We start from the raw sequence: 20670 nt of genomic DNA, 5'->3' as shown, positions 1-20670 counted from the left end.
CGATGCTCTGCCCCTCCGGGGCGTTGCTCTGCCGCGACCAGAGCCACTCTAGCGCCTGGGGCAGAGGCCAAGGAGCCATCCCCAGCGCCTGGGCCATCTTTGCTCCAATGGAGCCTCGGCTGCGGGAGGGGAAGAGAGAGACAGAGAGGAAGGAGGGGGGGGGGGTGGAGAAGCAAATGGGCGCTTCTCCTATGTGCCCTGGCCGGGATCGAACCCGGGTCCCCCGCACGCCAGGCCGACGCTCTACCGCTGAGCCAACTGGCCAGGGCCTAGAGTGGCTTTTTTAAAAAATGGGTTGGAAATTCCACCTATCAGCCCAGTCAGCCATTAGAAATCGTGTGACCTGGCAGCCGATTCGGGAAAGCTGTCTGGCAGCCACGATGAAAGCGGAGGCCTGGGGACCGGGGTCGCGCCTGCGGCACGGTCGGGGGGCATGCGCAGCAGCGAGGCGGGATGTGCCCGGGAGAACCGTTCTCCGCCCAGCAGCAGCAGCAGCAGCAGCGTGCGGCACCGCCCAGCACCGGGAGCCACCCAGGTCTCCCCTGCGGCCTGGGGAAACTGAATGCAGACGCCTCACACGGCTGAATCGCCGTGCAGATCCGATGAGAGGTCGACAGCCTGCCTGTTTAGCATAAAAGCAACCCCAGCACACCCAGTGCCCAGAACGGAGGTCAAACACAACTGGCCTAAACAGGCTGTGTGTCGAGCCCAGGATGAGAGGATTGTCAGCCTGCTGTGTCTTTCGGACAGAGGCAAGTTCACGCTGACCGTCGGCTGTCCTCTTCCTGCAGGGAGGCTGCCTCCGGCGTCTGAGCACTGCAGTGGTGTCAGGGCCAAGGCCGAGGCCCAGGGGTACACGGCGCTGCTCGTGAGCTACAAGCACGGTTCCCTCCACCTGAGTGCTCGCATCACCATCGCTGCCTACCTGCCCCTCAAGGTGAGCCCAGGCCCCCGCCCTCACGCCGCCTCCCTGGTCACTCAGAGACTGGCCGCCTCTCTCTGGTCTGCGAGCTGAAATGCGGAGGATGTGGGAGGAGCCCTGTGGGGTCTTTTAAAGGGGGGACATGGCCTGTGTTCCAGGGAGGGACCGCTTCCTGGCAGCACTGGAGGGCAGTGACTGACAGGACGGCCGTGCACGGGCGAGGGCCTGGTGGTGACCTCTGGGGGACCCGCTGAGGGGCCCCGGCAGGGGGTCAGGGAGCAGGGCTGCAGGCCCTGGGGGGGGGGACACTTCTTCCTCACACCCCAGGTGTCCTTGTGTGGTGCAAGCCACATCTCTCTGCAGGTGCATCCCTGCCCTGTGTGGGACGGGGGTGACAGCCCTTTCCTCAGACCCCGACACTGCCACCGTCCATACAAGGACCTGGGGACCCTCGGGACAACCGTCACCCTAGGCCTGGAGGGCAGATGAGAGCTTTTTGTAAAAAGTTATTTTAACTCACCCTTCGTTGATCGAGCCCCTGCTCTGTGTGGGGCACGGTCCGGTTCGGTTCGGTTCTTGGGGCTGGGAATGCAGCAGGGAGGCAGGCTTGTTCCCCAGAGCTTAGAGCCGTTGTGGAGAGTGGGGGACTGAAAACCGGGGAACAGGCCGCCGGTCACGATGCCGTCAGGACACGCAGCAGGTGTCCCTGCTCGTCGGCTGTGTGTCTCCTTAGGGCGTTTTGTGCTTTTGGAAACTGCGCATGTGATGAGGCTGTTTAGTCAGTTCTCTGTGCCCGGCTCTCTGGACATGGTGCCCAGGGGCCCGCATAGGCCCCGTCACGGAGGTGCCACGGGTCCTGCGGGCTCTGGGGCTTGTCAACTGTGGCAGGGACTTGCTGTTGTAAAGGCCAGTGTGCTGTCCGTCTCTGTGTGTGACCGTTTCTCTTCCTCCTGGTCTGCCCTCAGCTAAGATGCTTAGAGTCCCAACGGCTTACAAGAGAAGCACGTCGGCTGTGCCCCCACCCCCCAGGCAGCATCTGGAAGAGGGCAGGGTTCTCCCCAGAGCACCTCAGCCCCAGTACCGGGGACGTGGTCCCATGAGCAGCGGCCCCTGAGACCTCTGCGGGCAGCAGGGCCAGGCCTCCGGACACACCTGCCCGAGGAAGGAAGGCGTCACTGCCCCCTCTTGCTCCTGCAGGCCGTGTCACTGCCCCCTCTTGCTCCTGCCCGAGGAAGGAAGGCGCTCACTGCCCCCTCTTGCTCCTGCCTGAGGAAGGAAGGCGCTCACTGTCCCCTCTTGCTCCTGCCCGAGGAAGGCGCTCACTGCCCCCTCTTGCCCCTGTGACCTCTGCGGGCGGCAGGGCCAGGCCTCCAGACACGCCTGCCCGAGGAAGGCGCTCACTGTCCCCTTTTGCTCCTGTGACCTCTGCGGGTGGCAGGGCCAGGCCTCCGGATACGCCTGCCCGAGGAAGGAAGGCGCTCACTGTCCCCTCTTGCTCCTGTGACCTCTGCGGGCAGCAGGGCCAGGCCTCCGGACACACCTGCCCGAGGAAGGCGCTCACTGCCCCCTCTTGCTCCTACAGGCCGTGGACCCCTCCTCTGTCGCCTTGGTGACCCTCGGCTCCTCCCAGGAGCTGCTGTTTGAAGGAGGCCCCAGACCCTGGGTCCTCGAGCCGTCCAAGTTCTTCCGGAACGTCACCTCCGAGGACGCGCACAGCGTCAGTCTGGCTGTCCTCGGGCCCCCTGCCTCCCGAAATTATCAGCAGCACTGGATCCTTGCGACCTGCCAGGCCTTGGGCGAACAGGTGAGAGGGCAGCCGCCCCAGGACCACCCGGCCCGGAGCGACGGGGGCCCTCGTGTCCCCGAGTACCTGCTGAGCTCACAGTCACCTCACTTGTGTCTTCACGGCGACCCGGGAGATGGCAGCTGCGGCCCCTCCCCCTGTCACAAACGGGGGGTCCTTGAGGGTGAATGTTGGGTGGACACCAGCAGGTCAAGCAGGGGTGGCCGTGGGGACCCCACCATACTTGCTGGCTTTGACGGAGCTGGTTAGTCCTGGCTCCCTTCCAACACCCGAGGACCTCTCTTCTCTCCACGCACCTCTCCCTCCAGCAGTCAGGGGCGAGCTGGGGTCAGGCTCCCAGGGTCAGGCACATCTTAGTGCTCTTTCAGGACAAGCTGGGAATTCCAGTCTTTTTCTGTGAGATCTCTTTATCTTAATTTTTTTTTTTTAATGCCGAAAACCAAGAAATTAGGAGACTGGGCAGAGTCTGAACTAAAGGTGTCTGTGACTGGAACCCCCTCTGGGCTGGAGCCACCTGGTGGAGGGCAGCGTGCACGTGAGCCCTGCCTCGGGGTCGGGCTGGGCCCTGTGTTCTCAGGGGCAGAGCGGTCCAGGAAGGAGAGAGCCGTTCCTCTGGGGAAGTGAGCCTGTCTTTGCACATTTAATATTATAGAGACCATGTTTCTTTGTTTTTGTTTTTTTAAGTAAGAGGAGGGGAGATAGTGAGACTGCCATGTGCGCCTCGACCGGGATCTACCCGGCAACTCCCATCTGGTCTGGGGCTGATGCTTGAATCAGTTGAGCTATTTTTAGTGCCTGAGGCTAATGCTCAAACCGATTGAGTCACTGGCTGAGAGAGGGGAACAGAAAGAGAAGGGGGAGAGGGAGGGGTGGATAAGCAGATGGTCACTTCTCCTGTGTGCCCTGACCGGGAATCAAACCCAGGACGTCCATACACCAGGCCAATGCTCTATCCACTGAGCCGCTGGCCAGGGCTGGGACTATGAGCCCTGTTAAAACACACACACACACACACGCGCACACACACACACACACACACACACACGTGTGCACCCTGTGAAGTCGCCACACCGAGGCTGCTGGGGTGTGAGCAGTCAGCATGCACGGTGGAAGGTCTGCTTCCCACTGGCTTTGTTTAAAGAAGAACAGAACAATAAATACCACGAAGAACAAACATAGTCAGGAATTACGTTAGGGAAGTTCTTAACCCCGCCTTGGCTTGGTCAGCTGCCCCCCGCCCCCACCTGGCTGTCGGAGTTGGACCCTCCAGCACCCCTCCCACTGCACTTCTCGGGGTGTCACCTCCTTGGGTGTCAGGCTGGGGGCGAACCCCTCAGGCCAGCATGGAAACTCTGTTGTCCTGCCTCAAGGTCAGGAAGGGTGAGGGGCTCCTGGACCAGACCTCTCCTCCCTCAGAAAGTGTGTGACATTGGGGGGGGGGCGCTCCTGTTTCTGGTCCACCCCCAGGTCTCAGGCAGTGTGAACTCTTCATTTAAACCCCACAAATAGGAATCTGCTCACATGACCATGAGGTGTTGTCAGGGAGCTGGGGGGCCGCATGGTACTGCTGACCAACCCCTTGCCTAGGTCAAGGACCGGGCACTGGCCCTGGCTGATGACCGCAGAGGGCACCAGGGGCTCCGTCTGCCTGTGGGGTAGATGTCATCATCATGCCATTATACAGAAAGCAGACTCGGTCCCCCGAGGCGGGGTCCCCCGTGCCACAGAACAGGGCCTCGAACATGGGGGTGTCTGACGGCCCCTTCTGCCCCGCCAGGTCATTGCCCTCTCGGTGGGGAACAAGCCCAGCCTCACCAACCCCTTCCCTGCGCTGGAGCCCACCGTGGTGAAGTTCGTGTGCGCCCCTCCCTCCAGGATCACCCTGGTGCCCGTCTACGCCAGCCCCCAGCTGGGCCTGTCGTGCCCGCTGCTGCAGCAGAACAAGCAGGTGGTGAGTGGGCACTGCTCGGTGACCGTGGCACTCTGCCCCTCGCTCTCTGCGCTGGCCAGCCTGGCACAGCGTGGGGGCGTGTGTCTGTCTGAGGTCCCAGTCCTGGAGGGGACCCAGAGGTCCCAGCTGCCAGGTGAACGTTGACCCTCCGCCCGGACTCAGCTGCCCCTCTGTGCACAGCACTCGACAGTTTGTAAAAATCCTTTTCCTGCGACTTGAGGATGTTAGGGTTGGGGGTCGTTGCCGGTGGGCAGCGTGTGTGTGGTCAGAGAGGGGCCGCAAGGACCGGTGCGCAGCTGCCGTGTCCTCCAGGGGGGACGCTGGGACTGTGTGAAACAGGACTGTGGGGAGAGGAAACGGGTCCCGTGGGGGTGACTGGTGGGCGTAAGGGGAAGCCACAGGGCTGGTCCCCCTGGGGCCGCAGCCAGCCCACCCACCAGCCCTGTACCTGTGAGACACTCAGAGCCTGGACGACCGGACATGGAGTCCTGGGAGGCGGGTTTGCCCACTTCACGGACATTGAAACTGAGGCTCCAGAGGTCGGCCGCCTGCCTGGGTGGAAAGGGCAGAACTGGGGCTCAAGTCCAGAGGTCTCGGTGCTCAGGGTCCCGGCTTCGCGGCTCACCACACCTACCCCGTGCCACGGGGCCAGGGAGGGAGGGGACAAGGCCAGCAGCTCAGGGGACAGAGGGGCTACCTCCACTGGTTCTCAGGGGCAGGGCGGGCGCAGGGGCCGGTGCAGGGTTGGCACTGAGCCCGGCGGGTGTGCTGCTCAGCCACCCGGTCACCTTCAGCTGTCCCCTCCCTGCCTGGACAGCCTCCTCTGCATTGGGATGTGGGTGACGGCTCCCACGTCCCTGGGCTGTTTCAGGAGCAAAGAGCTTTGCAGCCCAAGTGGCTTGGGGACCTGTCTGGGGTTGGAATTGGCGTTCCTGTGACCAGCGGGTCTGGATGGCCATGTGTTCAGCAGCGGCTGTGCCCACGGGGTCCTCAGGGTTCTCTGTGAACACGGTGCTCAGCGTGGACGGACACGGCCGCAGCACTGACCTCGGCTTCTGGCAGGTCCCGGTCTCCAGCCACCGCAACCCCCTCCTGGACCTGGTCGCCTACGACCAGCAGGGCCGCAGATTCAACAACTTCAGCTCCCTGAGCGTCCAGTGGGAGTCCACCAGGCCGTCGCTGGCCAGCATCGAGCCTGACCTGCCCATGCAGCTGGTGTCCCGGGAGGACGAGAGCGGCCAGAAGAAGTTGCACGGTGAGCTGGGTGGTGAGCCCGCAGCCCAGGACAGGAGGGCGACGAGGGGTGTCCCGGCGAGTGTGGGCGGCTGCTGGGAGCTGCTGTCCGGCCCCCCTTTGTCTAGGACGGAAGTGCAGGGGGTCTCTTGAGCTCACTGCTCCCCGTGAACCCTGGGATGTTCTGTTTCAGAAGTGGGGAGATGGGTTCGGGGCGCAGCGTGGGTGACCTCCCAGCCCTGGGGCTGTGGTGCTCTGAACCGAGCCCTCGAACCCCCGCAGCCCAAGCTGAGCCGTCGTGTCCAGCCTGTCCGAGCTGCTTCCTGAGCCGTGCTCGGGGCCTGCTGACCCCGGCTGCACGTCGAGCTCAGCCAGCTGGGCTGTGTGCGCTCAGGACCACGGGAGACTTCAGCCTGCAGATCAGGAGGGAGGGGCTGTCTCCCGGGCGGCGATGGGCAGAGTAGTGACGCGGGTCCCTCTTCCTGGCCGCAGGTCTGCAGGCTGTTTCCGTTCACGAGGCCTCGGGAACCGCCGCCGTCTCCGCCACCGTGACCGGCTACCAGCAGCCCCACCTCCGCACAGCCCGCGTGAAGCTGCCGGTATGTCCCAGGGCGTGCTGGTGGCTGGTGGGGAGGGGGTCGTCCCACTCTGCCCGCACTGCCCCGGTGCCCCAGTGTCCTGAGCCCCTCCCTGGGACCTGTCCCTGATGGCTTCTGTCCTCAGCCTGCCCGCCCGCACCGGGGACCAGCCCTGGTACCTGTCCCTCACACCTGACGCCTCGGCTGGCCGTTGGCTGGGTGGCCCTGCTCTCCAGGGGCTCTGAGGGGTGCGGAGCCTGGCAGGTTAGGAAATGCCTCCAGGGGACGTGGCCTCTCAGAGGGGTCCCTCCACGGGTTCATCCGGGTCTGTGTCCCAGGCACAGTGGGTGCCCTGCAGATGCACCAGGTCCCGGGGCCTCTGGGTGCTCCTGCTCCTCTGGGGTCAGGGGTGGCATGGGGCTGGCCTGTTCCCTCCTGGACCTGACGGCACTGGCCTTGCCCTTCCAGCATGAGCCCCTGGTGCCCGTGTCGGCCTCCATAGAGCTCATCCTGGTGGAGGACGTGACGGTGAGCCCAGCAGAGGTGACCATCTACAACCACCCCGGAGTGCAGGTGCGGCCTCCCCGCCCCCTTGCCGCCCGGGTGCGCCCGCTGGGTTGGCAGTTCTAGCCTCCCAGCCCGACCCTCCTTGCAGGCAGAGCTGCACATCAGAGAAGGTTCCGGCTACTTCTTCCTCAACACCAGCACCGCAGACGTGGTCACGGTGGCCTACCAGGAGGCCAAGGGCAGTGCCGTGGTGAGTGCTGGGGCCCCCTCTCTGCGTCCGGCGGCCGTGGGCCCCACGGTGGGTCACTCCCGAGGCTGGGGCTCAGTCACGTCCGCTGCGCTTGGCGAGGTCTTTCCACTCTCTGACTCGTGTTGTGCGGCTTAGTCGCCTGCCTGCCACCTCTGTGATTGGCTTATTGTCTCCACAAATTACAGGTATGGTTGGGCGGCTGATGGTTTCCTTTTGCTCCGTCTTTATTAGGATTAAAATAGCATTCCCGAAGAGCCGCTCTAATGGCCGTGAAATTGCTTTTAAAAGATGCGTCAGCGTTTTCTGTTTCCCCCGTGTCCCTTTTGCGCCTCCCCCTCCTGTTCTCACACGTTCGACGCCTTCGTCCACGGCAGGAAGAATTCAGCACTCCACACATTTCCAGGACCCCACCCCAAGTTTCCCGTGTTGCTGTGTGGGGTGGCCAGTGATTCTGGGCAGCCATTTCCTCCTTGAACAGCGTTTGGACAGTTTAAATTGTTCTGACTTTTTTTTTATTCAGTGAGAGGAGGGTGACAGTCAGACTCTCGCATGTGCCCTGACTGGGATCCACCCAGCAAGCCCACTAGGGGGTGATGCTCAGCCCATCTGGGGCGTTGCTCTGTTGTTCAGCAACCAAGCTCTTCTTAGCACCTGAGGTGGAGGCCATGGAGCCATCCTCAGTGCCTGGACCAACTTTGCTCCAATGGAACCTTGGCTGCGGGAGGGGAAGAGAGAGACAGAGAGGAAGGAGAGGGGGAAGGGTAGAGAAGCAGATGGGCACTTCTCCTGTGTGCCCTGGCCGGGAATCAAACCTGGGACATCTACACACTGGGCTGATGCTCTACCACTGAGTGAACTGGCCAGGGCCTCGTTCTATCTTTTTAGAATAGGCCTATAGTTACAGCAAAGAGTAAAAGCAAGCACTAGCATTCTCCACGCCTGTGTCTCTGACAATGAGACATGTTCTGGCCGTGAAATCTGAACTTCGTTTGCAAGGAAACTCTTCCTCCTGAGGGCGTGAGACCACGTGTCAGCCCAGAGCAGAGCTGCGGTGACCCCACCAAAGCTGTGTCCCTGCCCTGTGGCCGGGTTGGTGCCTATGGACGGCTCTGAGCCGCAAGCCGGCTCTCCTTGTGTTCCAGGGAGTGTGAAGAGTGCTCCCGTGGTCCCCACACCAGACGAGACTTTTTCTGGACATAGAAGAGGCCGGTCCACTCAGTGTTTGGTGTGTGGTGGGCGTAGTGCAGACAGTGCGGCAGCGAGGGAGGGCCAGTGAGGGCCTCACCCTGACCGTTCTGATGTCCACGCCAGCTTGAGGCGTTGCCTTGTCCACGTAGGTGAGCCCCCGCAGGCTGGCAACAGCACAGAACAAACTTCCCGATTCCCGGGAAGGCTGGAGTCAGGGTCACCTTCCCAGAGACGTAGTCCCCACACCTCTCAGGAGTGCGGCCAGGTCAGCGGTCAGCGTAGGTCCCCTCACGCTCTGCAGGGCTCTCTCTCCGTTCACATCCGCCGGCTCGCACGGTCCGTGGCCTCGGAGGCGGCCCAGCTGTTGTGGGAGGGAGAGCGCGGAGCAGGCTGTGAGGGGCCTGCAGGGCAGCGCTGTGCTGTCACCTGACGCTGAGCTTCAGGGACTGTCGGGGGACGATGTCCGTGCCGGGGACTGCGGAGAACCGGAGCACTGTCCACGTCGCAGGGACGGCCGCTGTGCACCTGGGCTCACTTGCTGGTGGCTCTCATCGCAGCTCTAGTGAGGTGTCATTTCCATAGCGTGTAGCTCGCTCAGAGTACACACTTCAGTGGTTTTTAGTGTCACTGCACATGTGCAGCTGTCACCACCATGAACGTTAGAGCATTTTCATTAGTTTAGAAAGAAGCTCGTTCCCTGTAGTTCTTACCTCCGTGTGTGCACGCGCACACACTCACACACTCACACACATTCACACACACATTCATACACACACAATCATTCACACTCACACACATTCACACACACATTCACACACACACCCTCACTCACACATACACATTCACACACACTCACACTTACACACACACCCTCACACTCACATACACATTCACACACACACTCACTCACACATTCACACTCATTCACACACACCCTCACACTCACACACACATTCACTCACCCTCACACTCTCACTCACACATTCACACACATTCACACACACCCTCACACTCACACACATTCACTCACACACTCACACATTCACACACTCACACACACTCATTCACACACATTCACACACTCACGCTCACACACATTCACACACACTCACACACACTCACATTCACACACACACCCTCACATACACACATTCACACACACCCTCACACACTCACTTTCACACACTCATACCCTCACACACACTCACACACACATTCACACGCTCACATTCACACTCACACACCCTCACACACACCCTCATACACACACATTCACACATATTCACCCTCACACTCACACACACTCACGCTCACACACACTGACTTAGACGTTCTCTCCTGATGTTGGAAGAGTTTGTGTAGAGTTGATTTGTACAATGAACCGGTGTCAGTTGTCACACGGAAGCGATGCTTCAGTGTTGGGTCGAATTCACCAGTGGAGCCGTCTGGACACGGCCTTTTCTTTGTGGGCAGTTTATTTTTGTTACTGATTCACCCCACCTAGCTGCTACAGTCTGTTCGGTTGGTCTGTTTCTTGCTGCCGGTGTTGCTGGCATAGGTCTTTCTAGGATGGTTCAGATCTTTTTGTTACTTTTTAAAAAAACATTTTTTTGCATTCCTCCTGTGGCCAGCCTTGGTCTGTAGCTCCTTGGGGAGAGGATGCTTGTTCCCAGGGCCGGCTCTCGGTGCCGGGTGTGGGGGCACATTGTGTCCCCGCCCTCCTCAGGCATGGCCGCAGGATGCCGGGACCTTAGGCTTATTGCTGTGAGTTAGAGCAGGAAAAATGGCCTCTCAGCACCTGGGCACAGGTGTGTGTGCGTCTGGCGGAGGCTGGGAGCTTGCCCCACGCTCCCCTGGCGTGTTGATTGCCGGAACAAAAGGAGTGACTCTCCCGGCTGTGGGTGCTGCCACAGGGTGAGCACTCCCGGCCGGGTGCTGCACAGGAGAGGGAAGACCTCAAACTGTAAGTAACAGCGGCCTGCCATACGCCTGTCTTGCTCTTCTGGAGGTTGAAAGGAGCGCTCTGTTCCCAAGAAGACGACGTTTCGCGTTGGGGAAAATGTGTCTGGTCAGATGCTGGGGGCAGTTCTGCTCACGCTGACCTCGGGGCTCGTGTTTGTATAAACTCCAGGGGGAACCTGGGGCCGGAGAGAGTCCTTCCCTGTGCGGCCAAACTCCTCCAGGCGTCTGAGCCTCCATGTCCTGTGGGCGGTGAGCTCCGGCCTCCGGGGGCATTCGCACAGAAGCAGGGACACTCGTCTGAGAGACAGAGCGGGGGGTTCCGGCGTCAGAGAGGAGTCTCCCCAGAAGACCGTGGACCCCGCTCAGTGCCACGGTCACCCCGTGCCGTCCCTCTCAGCTGCAGGTCCTGGGTTTCTCGGCGTCACGGCAGCTAGTGGTGCCCCCACGGTGCCGAGGGTCCCAGGGGAGCTCCAGCGGGTCCCTCTCAGCTGCAGGTCCTGGGTTTCTCGGCGTCACGGCAGCTAGTGGTGCCCCCACTGTGCCGAGCGTCCCAGGGGAGCCCCAGCGGGTCCCTCTCCAGGCTGTGGGTTGGCCTCTGCTCACGTGTCTCTTTCATGAGTAGGACACAGTGCTTGTTGCAGGCACGAACATAGGATGCGTCTTGCCCCATCGAGGTACCAGTCTACCCCACGGGCAGGGCCCTACAAGGGCTGCCTTTGCCCGAGGTGTTCTGGGGACACCGTGGCCCCTGGGGTCTCTGTGCCCCTCGTTGGGGCCTGAGCAGAGCTTGTTGCCCCCTGAGCTACGGTCAGGCTCGGTGTGCTCCGCCTGCTCTGCGGCCCGCAGGGGGTGCCCATGCCAGGCTGACAGCCGGGGACAGGCCCAGGCAGCTGCCCTCGGTGGCTGTGTCTGAGGGACCCTGCGCATCGCTGGTGTGGTCCAGCTGTTCACATCCTCCCTCCCTTTGCCACAGGGACGAGAAAGCCCTCAGCGTTCTTCAGTCAGTCACAGGAAACGATTCTTTCACTCCCTGTCGACACACCTCAGGGGAGCCAGCGCTGCTCCTGGTGTCTCCGCGTCCGAGCACCTGCAGAAGGGGCCGCGGGGCTCACGCCAGCGCTGCTCCTGGTGTCTCCCTGTCCGAGCACCTGCAGAACGGGCCGCGGGGCTCACGCCAGCGCTGCTCCTGGTGTCTCCGCGTCCGAGCACCTGCAGAAGGGGCCGCGGGGCTCACGCCGGCGCTGCTCCTGGTGTCTCCGCGTCCCAGCACCTGCAGAAGGGGCCGCGGGGCTCACGCCGGCTCTGCTCCTGGTGTCTCCGCGTCCGAGCACCTGCAGAAGGGGCCGCGGGGCTCACGCCGGCGCTGCTCCTGGTGTCTCCGCGTCCGAGCACCTGCAGAAGGGGCCGCGGGGCTCACGCCGGCGCTGCTCCTGGTGTCTCCGCGTCCGAGCACCTGCAGAAGGGGCCGCGGGGCTCACGCCGGCGCTGCTCCTGGTGTCTCCGTGTCCCAGCACCTGCAGAAGGGGCCGCGGGGCTCACGCCGGCGCTGCTCCTGGTGTCTTCGCGTCCCAGCACCTGCAGAAGGGGCCGCGGGGCTCACGCCGGCGCTGCTCCTGGTGTCTCCGCGTCCGAGCACCTGCAGAAGGGGCCGCGGGGCTCACGCCAGCTCTGCGACGACGGCCGCCTGCCCGCCTGCCCTCTCTCTGCTCCCACTGCCCCCGAAACTCTCTGCGAGGGGCCTTCCTGCCATTTTGGCGGCTTGCACGCTGGAGTGGCTACCTGACTTAAACCTAGGTTTTCTTTCTTCTCCACAATTCTTCACGTTCTAAAGTAAGTCCCTGAGTGGACCCCACAGGTTACAGGAGCCGGAGGGACCCCGGTGGGCGAAGCACCTTGCGCCTTTATTGACACAGCCTCTCAGCAAACGGGGGCCACGTGGCTGGGTCTGGCCCTGGCACTGAGGACACAGCGCTGAGGACGCAGTGTGAGCACAGCGGGTGGAGGCGCGGTTCTCAGAGCTACAGGGGGTCCTCCGTCTCTCGGTCCTGAGACACATAGTCCCTCCTGGTGACGCCATACACCCAAGTGGGGTGCTCAGGTGGGGTCCTGAGACCCATAACCCCTCATGGTGACGCCGTACACCCAAGTGGGGTGCTCAGGTGGGGTCCTGAGACCCATAACCCCTCATGGTGACGCCGTACACCCAAGTGGGGTGCTCAGGTGGGGTCGGGAGTGGCTGCAGGGCTTGGACTCGGGCGTGTCCTGCTTTCCGCCTGAGAGTGGCCTGTGGGTAGAGGTGTCCACCCCTAGCCCTGGCCCTGTGTCAAGTGCAGAGCTGGCCGGAGTCCCTGGATGGAGTTCCATTCGGGCGTCCAAGCCAGGACCTTCTCGGTGCCTGGGATGCTCGTGTGACCTTGGTCACCCCCACAGGCCTCGAGGAAGGCTGCCTGGGGGCGTGGACCCCGACACTGCGCGGCACTGCCTGGCCACCGTGCGGCATTGATGGGCGTGCTGTAGGAACAGGAGCTGTTGGCCCCAGTGCCATCCAGACGCCTGTGAGGTCCTCGCTGTGCTGCAGATGCCTTCCGGGATGAGCCTGAACAGGATGAGCCTGAGGAAAGCAAGGAGCTGAGACCGTGTGGGGGAACCTCGGGGCCTGGGGACACAGGTGGACGTCACAGAGCCAAGCTGCCTCTGGGTTCCCTCCCCGTCCTGCCGAGCAATAACGTTTATCATCTCGGCAAGGATGCCAGTACTTTCCCCTCGGCTTCGGATTAGCCTGAGAAATGAGACTTCATCCTGGGCACCCCCCCTTCAGCCCACATTCTCCTATCTGTCAATCAAGAAGCAGGGGTCACAGCACCTGGAGAAGCAGGTGGTGTGACAAGCGTGCAGTACTGGGGTGGGTCCCACTGCCACCCGCCTCCTGGCCAGGCCTCTCACGTCCCCATGAGCCGTTTCTGGGAAGCATGGCGCATGTGGGTGTGTGCACGCCAGCGGGCCGCCAGGCCACACGGGGGCCTCTCTGCGGTGGCTGCCTGGCACCATCCTCCGCTGTGCCCTGCGCAGGGCGGCTCAGCGTCCGCCTCCGGAAACCAAGCGAGAGAGGAACCGATTCCACTCAATTGCTCTTTGTCTGCAATGTGCACAGTGGCTCTTCTGAGGAAGAGAAGGAAATGAAAAGGAAAGAGCCTCCCCCGGGGGGGGGGGGGGTCTCGGCAGCCGGCACAGGTGACATTCACACCGGGAGGAAGGGCCGGCTCTCCCACATGACCTTCCGGCAGGGTCCTACCAGATACTGCATGACGTTCTCCAGGAAAGCTTTTTTTTCTCTCTCCCGCTTGTCCCTCGGGAAACGTGACGAGCCAGGGAGGTTGTCCCCGGTGAAGCCGGAGACCCTGTGCTCCTGGACCCGTCCTCGCCGGCTTCTCATACCAGGCTGGCACGGTGCCCGCTCCAGTCACATGCTCCCAAGTCTTCCCAGAGCTGAAGGCAGGACTGAGCCACGGCTGAAGCATGGGGGTAGGGGGTGTTACCTGAGCTCCCCCTCTGTCAGGACAGGGCCCTCGGGGGCGCTCTGCCCGGTGCAGGCTCCGTCCAGAGGCCGCAGGGGAGACGGCGGCCTGGAGGGGAGGGTGGACGCGTCTGCATCGGCTGTGAGCAGAGCCGAGAGCCTGGAACACGTGGCCCAGACATACCCTTCCCTCGGGACGTTGCACGGGGTCGCTCTCTCTGCCCACGGGCGGCGGCAGAGGGGCCGGGACTTGGGGAATGGGCGCCGGAGACCACAGGGCCGGCGCGGTCTGCTCCCAGGCTCTGCGGTGCTGGGCACTCAGGCTGACCCCTGGGCGTGAGGAGCAGCTGCCCTTGTGCCCTTCACCCCCAGACCTGACAGGTGGCTTTCTGTGGCTGGCGCTGCGGGCAGGTGGCCTGGGGGTGGGGGGCACACAGCTCCCGCCTCACTCTGTGGCCCCTCGTTCTGCCTCCGAGGAACTGCGGACCCCCAGGCCACCGCGCACCCCCACCCCTTAGAGCGGCTTCATTTTCTTCTCTGAAGTTCACCCCAAAGTTGCCCCCTGAGGCTCATCCCACACAAACATTTCACAGTCGAGCCCACCCCCACCCCCCGGGGGCAGTGGGGGCTCATGATGAGGGGCGGCCAGGGCCACACAGAGGGGGCTGTTCCTCGTTCTCGACTTCCAGCCCCCCCACTCCACACAGAGGAGGCTGTTCCTCGTTCTCGACTTCCAGCCCCCCCGCCCCCACACAGAGGGGCTGTTCCTCGTTCTCGACTTCCAGCCCCCCCGCCTCCACACAGAGGGGCTGTTCCTCGTTCTCGACTTCCAGCCCCCCCGCCCCCACAGAGGTCTCTGGGTGATGGCGCCCCACGGGGCAAGGCCGCCCGTGAGCGGCTGTAACGGGCCCCTCCCTGCAGGTGCAGCCTACACTCCCGGGCACGGTGACCGTCATGATCCACGACCTGTGTCTGGCCGTCCCCGCCCCCGCCAAGGCCGACGTGCACGTGTCGGACATCGAGGAGCTGTACGTCCGGGTGGTGGACAAGGTCAGTGCCCGCTGCCAGACGCGGCCCTCTCTGCTGATTCACGGATCCCGGACAGAGCTGCCCCGAGGGGGGTGTTTCTCTCATGTTCTTTGCTTTTTCCCCTGGTTTCTGCGCTCCCTCCTCTGAGGTCACACTGAGTGAGGTCACACTGATTCGGCCCGGGTGACATCAGGCAGTGTGGGCTGTGAGCCCCGCTGGGACCTGGCCCCACACCAGCCCTGACCGGGCGGTCCTGGGCTCCAGCCGGTGCAGGTTACTGACCACCAGGTACGCAGCGTGCTGGACGTGGATCTCCCTCCCCAGTCTGTAGGATCCGGGTCTCAGCGTTTCAGTGGCAGATGTACGAAGCTTACTGGTGTCTAGTCTTCTGTGATGGTTGATCTAGAGGCTTTCCTTCAGGACAGACAGGGGACGTTTGCACCCCAGAGACCTGCAGGCAGTGTGGCAGGCTTCCAGGAGGTCTCTGTCCGCTCCTCCTTTCCCGAGTGCCCAGGAGGGTCAGTCGTGAGAAGGGGTGGGAGTATCTGAGCCGCTCACATGACTTAGAAAGCCCGTGTTCTTCAACGCCGCCGCGAATGTTCCTCCCGTGGTCTCTCGTTTGCACTGGGTGTTTGCAGACCAGACTGGCTTCTTCACTAAGCATTCCTGACTCCTGCGTCCTAAGGTTCTCGCTGTGCTGTTGTACACGGCCAGGCGTGAGCTGGACGGCCATCGTCCACTGACGAGCTCTGCTGTCCACCGGCTGCCTCGTCGGTCTCGCTAGGGTGTTCACAGGAGTGGGGAGTGTGACTTACGCAGCTAAGCACGTCCTGGGCCCCGGACACAGCAGGTGCCCAGTGATGTTGACCTGTTGATGGGCTGACGGCCGGAGGTCGGCCCAGGGGGCCTGTCCGCAGTCTGGCGGGTCTGCGGGTTTGAGGGTGGTGACCTCTCTCAGAAGGTCGTAGGTGGCCGCAGGCGGTGGACCTGGTCAGGCAGGGCCGCCCTGCGTGTCTGTCCCGTGTCGCAGGTGGAGATCGGGAAGACGGTCACGGCGTACGTCCGCGTGCTGGACTCGCACAAGAAGCCTTTCCTGGCTAAATACTTCGCCTTCATGGACCTGAAGCTCCAAGCAGCCTCGCAGATTGTCACGTTGGTGTGAGTCCCCCCACCCCCACCCCGGCGGTCAGAGCAGGCATCTCGGGGTCAGTGCTGACGGGTCTGTCTGGGGGGAGACGTCCCAGCCCTTCCCTCTGCCCCAGCCCTTCCCTCTGTCCCAGCCCTTCCCTCTGTCCCTCTGTCCCAGCCCTTCCCTCTGTCCCAGCCCTTCCCTCTGCCCCAGCCCTTCCCTCTGCCCCAGCCCTTCCCTCTGTCCTCTCTGTTCCAGCCCCCTGGACGAGGCCCTCGATAGCTACACGGCCATGTTCCACGTCCACGGCGTGGCCATCGGCCAGACCAGTCTCACCGCGGTGGTGACCGATAAAGCTGGACAGAGAATCCACTCGGCCCCACAGCAGATTGAGGTAAAGCTGTTCCCCCTCAGGCCATGCAGGGTCAGCCCAGGCCCTGCTGGACGCACGGGGAGGGGAGGAGGCCTTTCCTGTGACAGGCTGGGGGCATCAGGGAAGGTCCAGGAGGCCGTGTGCCCTGCAGTGAGCTCTGACCCCCGGCCCCGGGTCAGGGGCAGCCCCAGAGGGAGGGCGGGTGACTGCTGGCCCTCTGAGATGGGGGAGCAGCTTGCCACTGGGCAGGGTGGCGGTGGGGGGACGTTCTTAGCCTATGGAGCCTCAGGACAGAGAGGGGACAGGCAGGAGCTGTGGGCAGGGTGGGCCCACAGGTGGGAGCTCTCTGGGCCGTCAGCCTGGACGCTAGAGCAGGCCCTTAGGGGGTGCGCTTTCAGAATGGGGGCACCTGGAGTGAGCAGTTCCTGGACACGGGGGCTCCGAGGTCGCCCAGCGTCCTCCGGGCAGGGGCCTCGGGCTGTCCTGTGGGGTTGGGTTCTGGCCAGAGCCCCACAGTGACCAGGGGCAAAGGCAGGAACGGCCAGGAGGTCACGTCCAGCCTCACCCGTCCACCGCAGCCCGACCCGGCTCCCCCGGCACCGTCAGGGTCTCGGCCCCACGTGGGCTGGCGGCGCGGGTCGTGCGTCTGCAGGGAGGGCACCATTCTCCTGGCGAAGCGGAACTCATTCTGCCCATAAACAGTGCAGCCCTGAGCTGACTCTCACGCGTGAGGCAGCCCCTTGGCCCCCTGGCGCTGACCCTTAAGCTCTCCCTGTGGTCTTGCCAGGCGGGGGCTGTGGGGGGGCAAGAGGAGGACGGGGGGGCTTCGCCCCGCTGCAGGGACGGGCGTCCGTGTCCCTACCCCCGGGACCCACTCTGAAGATTTGAGGGCGTTGAAGTAGGAACTCCTAAGACAGGTCGTCAGTGGGGACTTAGGAGGAGCTGGCGAGGGAGGCGGCCCTCCGAGGGTGAACAGGGAATCTCGGAGGCAGCGGGGTGGGAACCGACAGGTGTCCGCATCCTGGAGGATGCTCACGTCGAGATCGCCGGACACCCTGCTTCTGCGGGTCCGGGCGGCGGAGCGGGCATCCCCGGGGGCTCCTGGGAGACCTGCTCAAACGGCAGGACGCGCCCCCTTGCTGTGAATTCCAGGTCCTCTGGTTGGGTGAGTCCTGTGGGCCGACCGTGGGCCCAGGACCCAGGCTGTGCCTGGTGCTTCTGCACAGGAGGGCTGCCCGTGCCCTGTGTGCTCCCTCCCTGAAAGGTGGGGTGTGGGCTGTGCCGGGCAGCGCCAGCCTGGAGTGCAGCGGTCCCCTCTCTCTGTCTCTCTCTCTCTCTCTCTCTCTCTGTCTCTCGTCTCTGCACCAGGTCTTCCCCCCGTTCAGGCTGATCCCCAGGAAGGTGACACTGATCATCGGGGCCACGATGCAGGTAGGAGCCACAGGCCGCATCCCTGCGGACCCCATCGCAGCCGGGCCCTGGGCAGCCACCTGCCCTGGGCGGCCACCTGCCCTGGGCGTCAGACCCCTGGAGGCGGGGGTTCTGGGGTGCTGGCGCCCTCGCCCCCCAGGCGAGCGTGGGGGCTGGGAGGGTGGGGCTGACGGTCCTGCTGCTTTTCTCCCCGTCCAGATCACCTCGGAGGGAGGCCCCCAGCCGCAGTCCAACATCCTCTTCTCCGTCAGCAACGCGAGCCTCGCCGTGGTGAACAGCGCGGGGCTGGTGCGGGGGCTGGCCGTGGGCAACAGCACCGTGTTGGGGGTCGTCCGGGCCGTGGACGCCGAGACCGGCAAGCTGGTCGTCGTGTCTCAGGTGACGGTCTCAGCTTCTTCAGAGGCGGGTGCTTCCTGTGTCCCCCCTCTGGTGATGGGGGGACTGCTCCCCTGCAGGTGCTGGGGGCCCGTCGTGGCAGGCAGACCCCCGCCCCAGAGGGCCAGGCGGACCCCCCCCTCAGGAGGACAGGGGAGAGGCCGTGACAGGTCTGGGAGGGAAGCCACCACAGTCCCAGCTGCCTGTGGCAGAGAGGCGCGGAGCTGGACACCTGTGGGTGCCTTCCAGCCATGCGACTGCACTGCCCTCAGCTGCAGACTCCTTCCTGGGGTGGGGGGCCCTCCCCAGAGCCCTGCTGCACACTGCCCCCTGGGAGGCCCTCCCCAGAGCCCTGCCGCTGGCACACGGCCCCCTGGGGGGCCCTCCTCAGAGCCCTGCTGCACACGGCCCCCTGGGGGCCCTCCCCAGAGCCCTGCCGCTGGCACACGGCCCCCGGAGGGGCCCTCCCCAGAGCCCTGCCGCTGGCACACGGCCCCCTGGGGGGCCCTCCCCAGAGCCCTGCCGCTGGCACACGGCCCCCTCAGCACTGAGCCCAGGGCCCCTCTCCCAGGACGCGGTGGAGGTGGAGGTGCTGCAGCTGCAGGCCGTGCGGATCCGCGCCCCCATCACCCGGATGAGGACCGGGACCCAGGTGAGGCCCCTCCCGCCCGCACTGTGTAAATGGCACCTGGTGGGTCGCGGGCTCTGGGTTCTGGTTCAGGATGAGCTTAGGGGAGCGACTGGAGCATGTCCCCACACCCCCTTCGCCTGCACAGCCATCCTGACCTGCAGGGTTCAGCGCTGCTTCCTCCAGGGAGCCCTCCTGGAATGTCCCACTGCACAGCACACTGCACCAAGCTCCCTGTACGACATCCTGGCCCCCTCCCTGCCCCGTGTTGGTCAGTTTCCCAAGTAAAACCTGGGTCTGCCACCACCTACCAGGGACTTGAACTGACGGCCGCTGTGCAGCGTGGATGCTGCTGGGGTATTAGTTCATCAGCCACCACGGTGTCACCTCCGTATAACCGGCCAGGAAGTGAATTTCACAGCAAGCTCAGGGCTGTGCCCAGAGTCACACAGCTCGTCAGCGACGGGGCTGGAGGGGCCGGCAGCCTGGCCCGCGGTCTGTTCTTACCTTTCCCTGAGTCGCCTCCCCGTGGTCCCCCTAGTGGACACTCAGCAAACACAGGGTGGAGGGCCCCGAGCCCCACCCAGGACGTGGAGTGAGCAGGGCCCCCCTCTGAGGGAGAAGCACGGCAGGGACAGCGGCAGGTGGCCTGGAGCTCTGGGCATCACTGCAGGGCTGGGCCTCTCGGTGGAGGTCGAATACGGCCCCTGGGCCGAGAGGGACGGGGTGTGGAGGGGCCACCTCTGTGTTCTGCAGGACTGGGGCCTCTCGGTGGAGGTCAGATACGGCCCCTGGGCCGAGAGGGACAGGGTGTGGAGGGGCCATCTCTGTGTTCTGCAGGACTGGGGCCTCTCGGTGGAGGTCAGATACGGCCCCTGGGCCGAGAGGGACGGGGTGTGGAGGGGCCGCTGGGCTTCTTATCACACTTCCCGAACCCGTGTCCTGCCCGTCTCTGGTGAGGGCAGAGTCGGCTCAGCGTATGCCGCACAACAGGGCACAGAAGTCCCTGGGCAGTGGCGAGGGCACTGGGCACTCCTGGCGGGAGAACCCTGCTGGTCACGAGCCCGGCTTTCCCCCACAGGTGCCTGTTTACGTCACTGGAATCACCAACAGCCAGAACCCTTTCTCCTTCGCTAACGCCGTGCCGGGCCTGACCTTCCACTGGTCGGTCAGCAAGCGGGATGTTCTGGACATCCGGGGACGACACCACGAGGTGATCGCCTGTCCAGGCTGCACCTGTGACCACCGGGAAGCCCAGGGGTGGGGATGCTGTGTGCTCTGCCAGGGGGCACAGGCTGCACGCTCTGGGGTCAGCTGGCCCTGAGTGGACAGGGGCTGGCGGGGGCTTCCGCCTAGCTCTGCCCTTTAGGGGTCCCGCCGCTGTCCCTGAAAACGTGTCTCTGTCTGTCCCAGGCATCCCTCCGGCTCTCATCGCAGTACAACTTTGCCATGACCGTGCACGGCCGGGTGAAAGGCCGGACCGGGCTGAGGGTGGTGGTCAAGGCTCTGGACCCCACAGCCGGGCAGCTGCACGGCCTCGCCAAGGAGCTCTCTGATGAGATCCAAGTCCAGGTATGGGCAGGGTGGGCAGAGACCACGCAGGAGAGGGAGAGGGAGTGCCAGCCCAGGCCCCTCCCCTCGGGCCGTGTGGGCACACGTAGCCCTGCCCCAGGGCCCCCCCTTGCCCCAGGGCCCCCCTGCCCCAGGACCCCCCCTTGCCCCAGGGCCCCCCCCTTGCCCCAGGGCCCCCCCTGCCCCAGGAGTTCTCCATGTGCGTGTTGGGGTGGGAGCATGTC

The 20670-nt window shown here is 63.9% G+C and overlaps 1 protein-coding gene across 1 annotated transcript in view; it reads left to right on the top strand.

The window, feature by feature from the left end:
- The window catches only part of NUP210 (nucleoporin 210), an 89003-nt gene that overhangs the window by 45445 nt on the left and 22888 nt on the right, over window positions 1-20670 (top strand). The window contains exons 14-28 of the mRNA XM_066347172.1: window positions 792-937; window positions 2505-2726; window positions 4504-4677; window positions 5740-5932; window positions 6403-6509; window positions 6957-7061; window positions 7144-7245; window positions 14831-14959; window positions 15969-16096; window positions 16326-16461; window positions 17809-17871; window positions 18070-18249; window positions 18818-18898; window positions 19956-20087; window positions 20288-20446. Coding sequence (XP_066203269.1) covers window positions 792-937; window positions 2505-2726; window positions 4504-4677; window positions 5740-5932; window positions 6403-6509; window positions 6957-7061; window positions 7144-7245; window positions 14831-14959; window positions 15969-16096; window positions 16326-16461; window positions 17809-17871; window positions 18070-18249; window positions 18818-18898; window positions 19956-20087; window positions 20288-20446 — 2057 coding nt within the window. The remainder of the gene's footprint in view (window positions 1-791; window positions 938-2504; window positions 2727-4503; window positions 4678-5739; window positions 5933-6402; window positions 6510-6956; window positions 7062-7143; window positions 7246-14830; window positions 14960-15968; window positions 16097-16325; window positions 16462-17808; window positions 17872-18069; window positions 18250-18817; window positions 18899-19955; window positions 20088-20287; window positions 20447-20670) is intronic.

This window comes from Saccopteryx leptura, chromosome 8 (genome assembly GCF_036850995.1).
Source record: "Saccopteryx leptura isolate mSacLep1 chromosome 8, mSacLep1_pri_phased_curated, whole genome shotgun sequence".
NCBI classification, from domain to species: Eukaryota; Metazoa; Chordata; class Mammalia; order Chiroptera; family Emballonuridae; genus Saccopteryx; species Saccopteryx leptura.
Note: the sequence above shows the minus strand (reverse complement) of the source record. Positions and strands in the feature narration are given on the sequence as shown.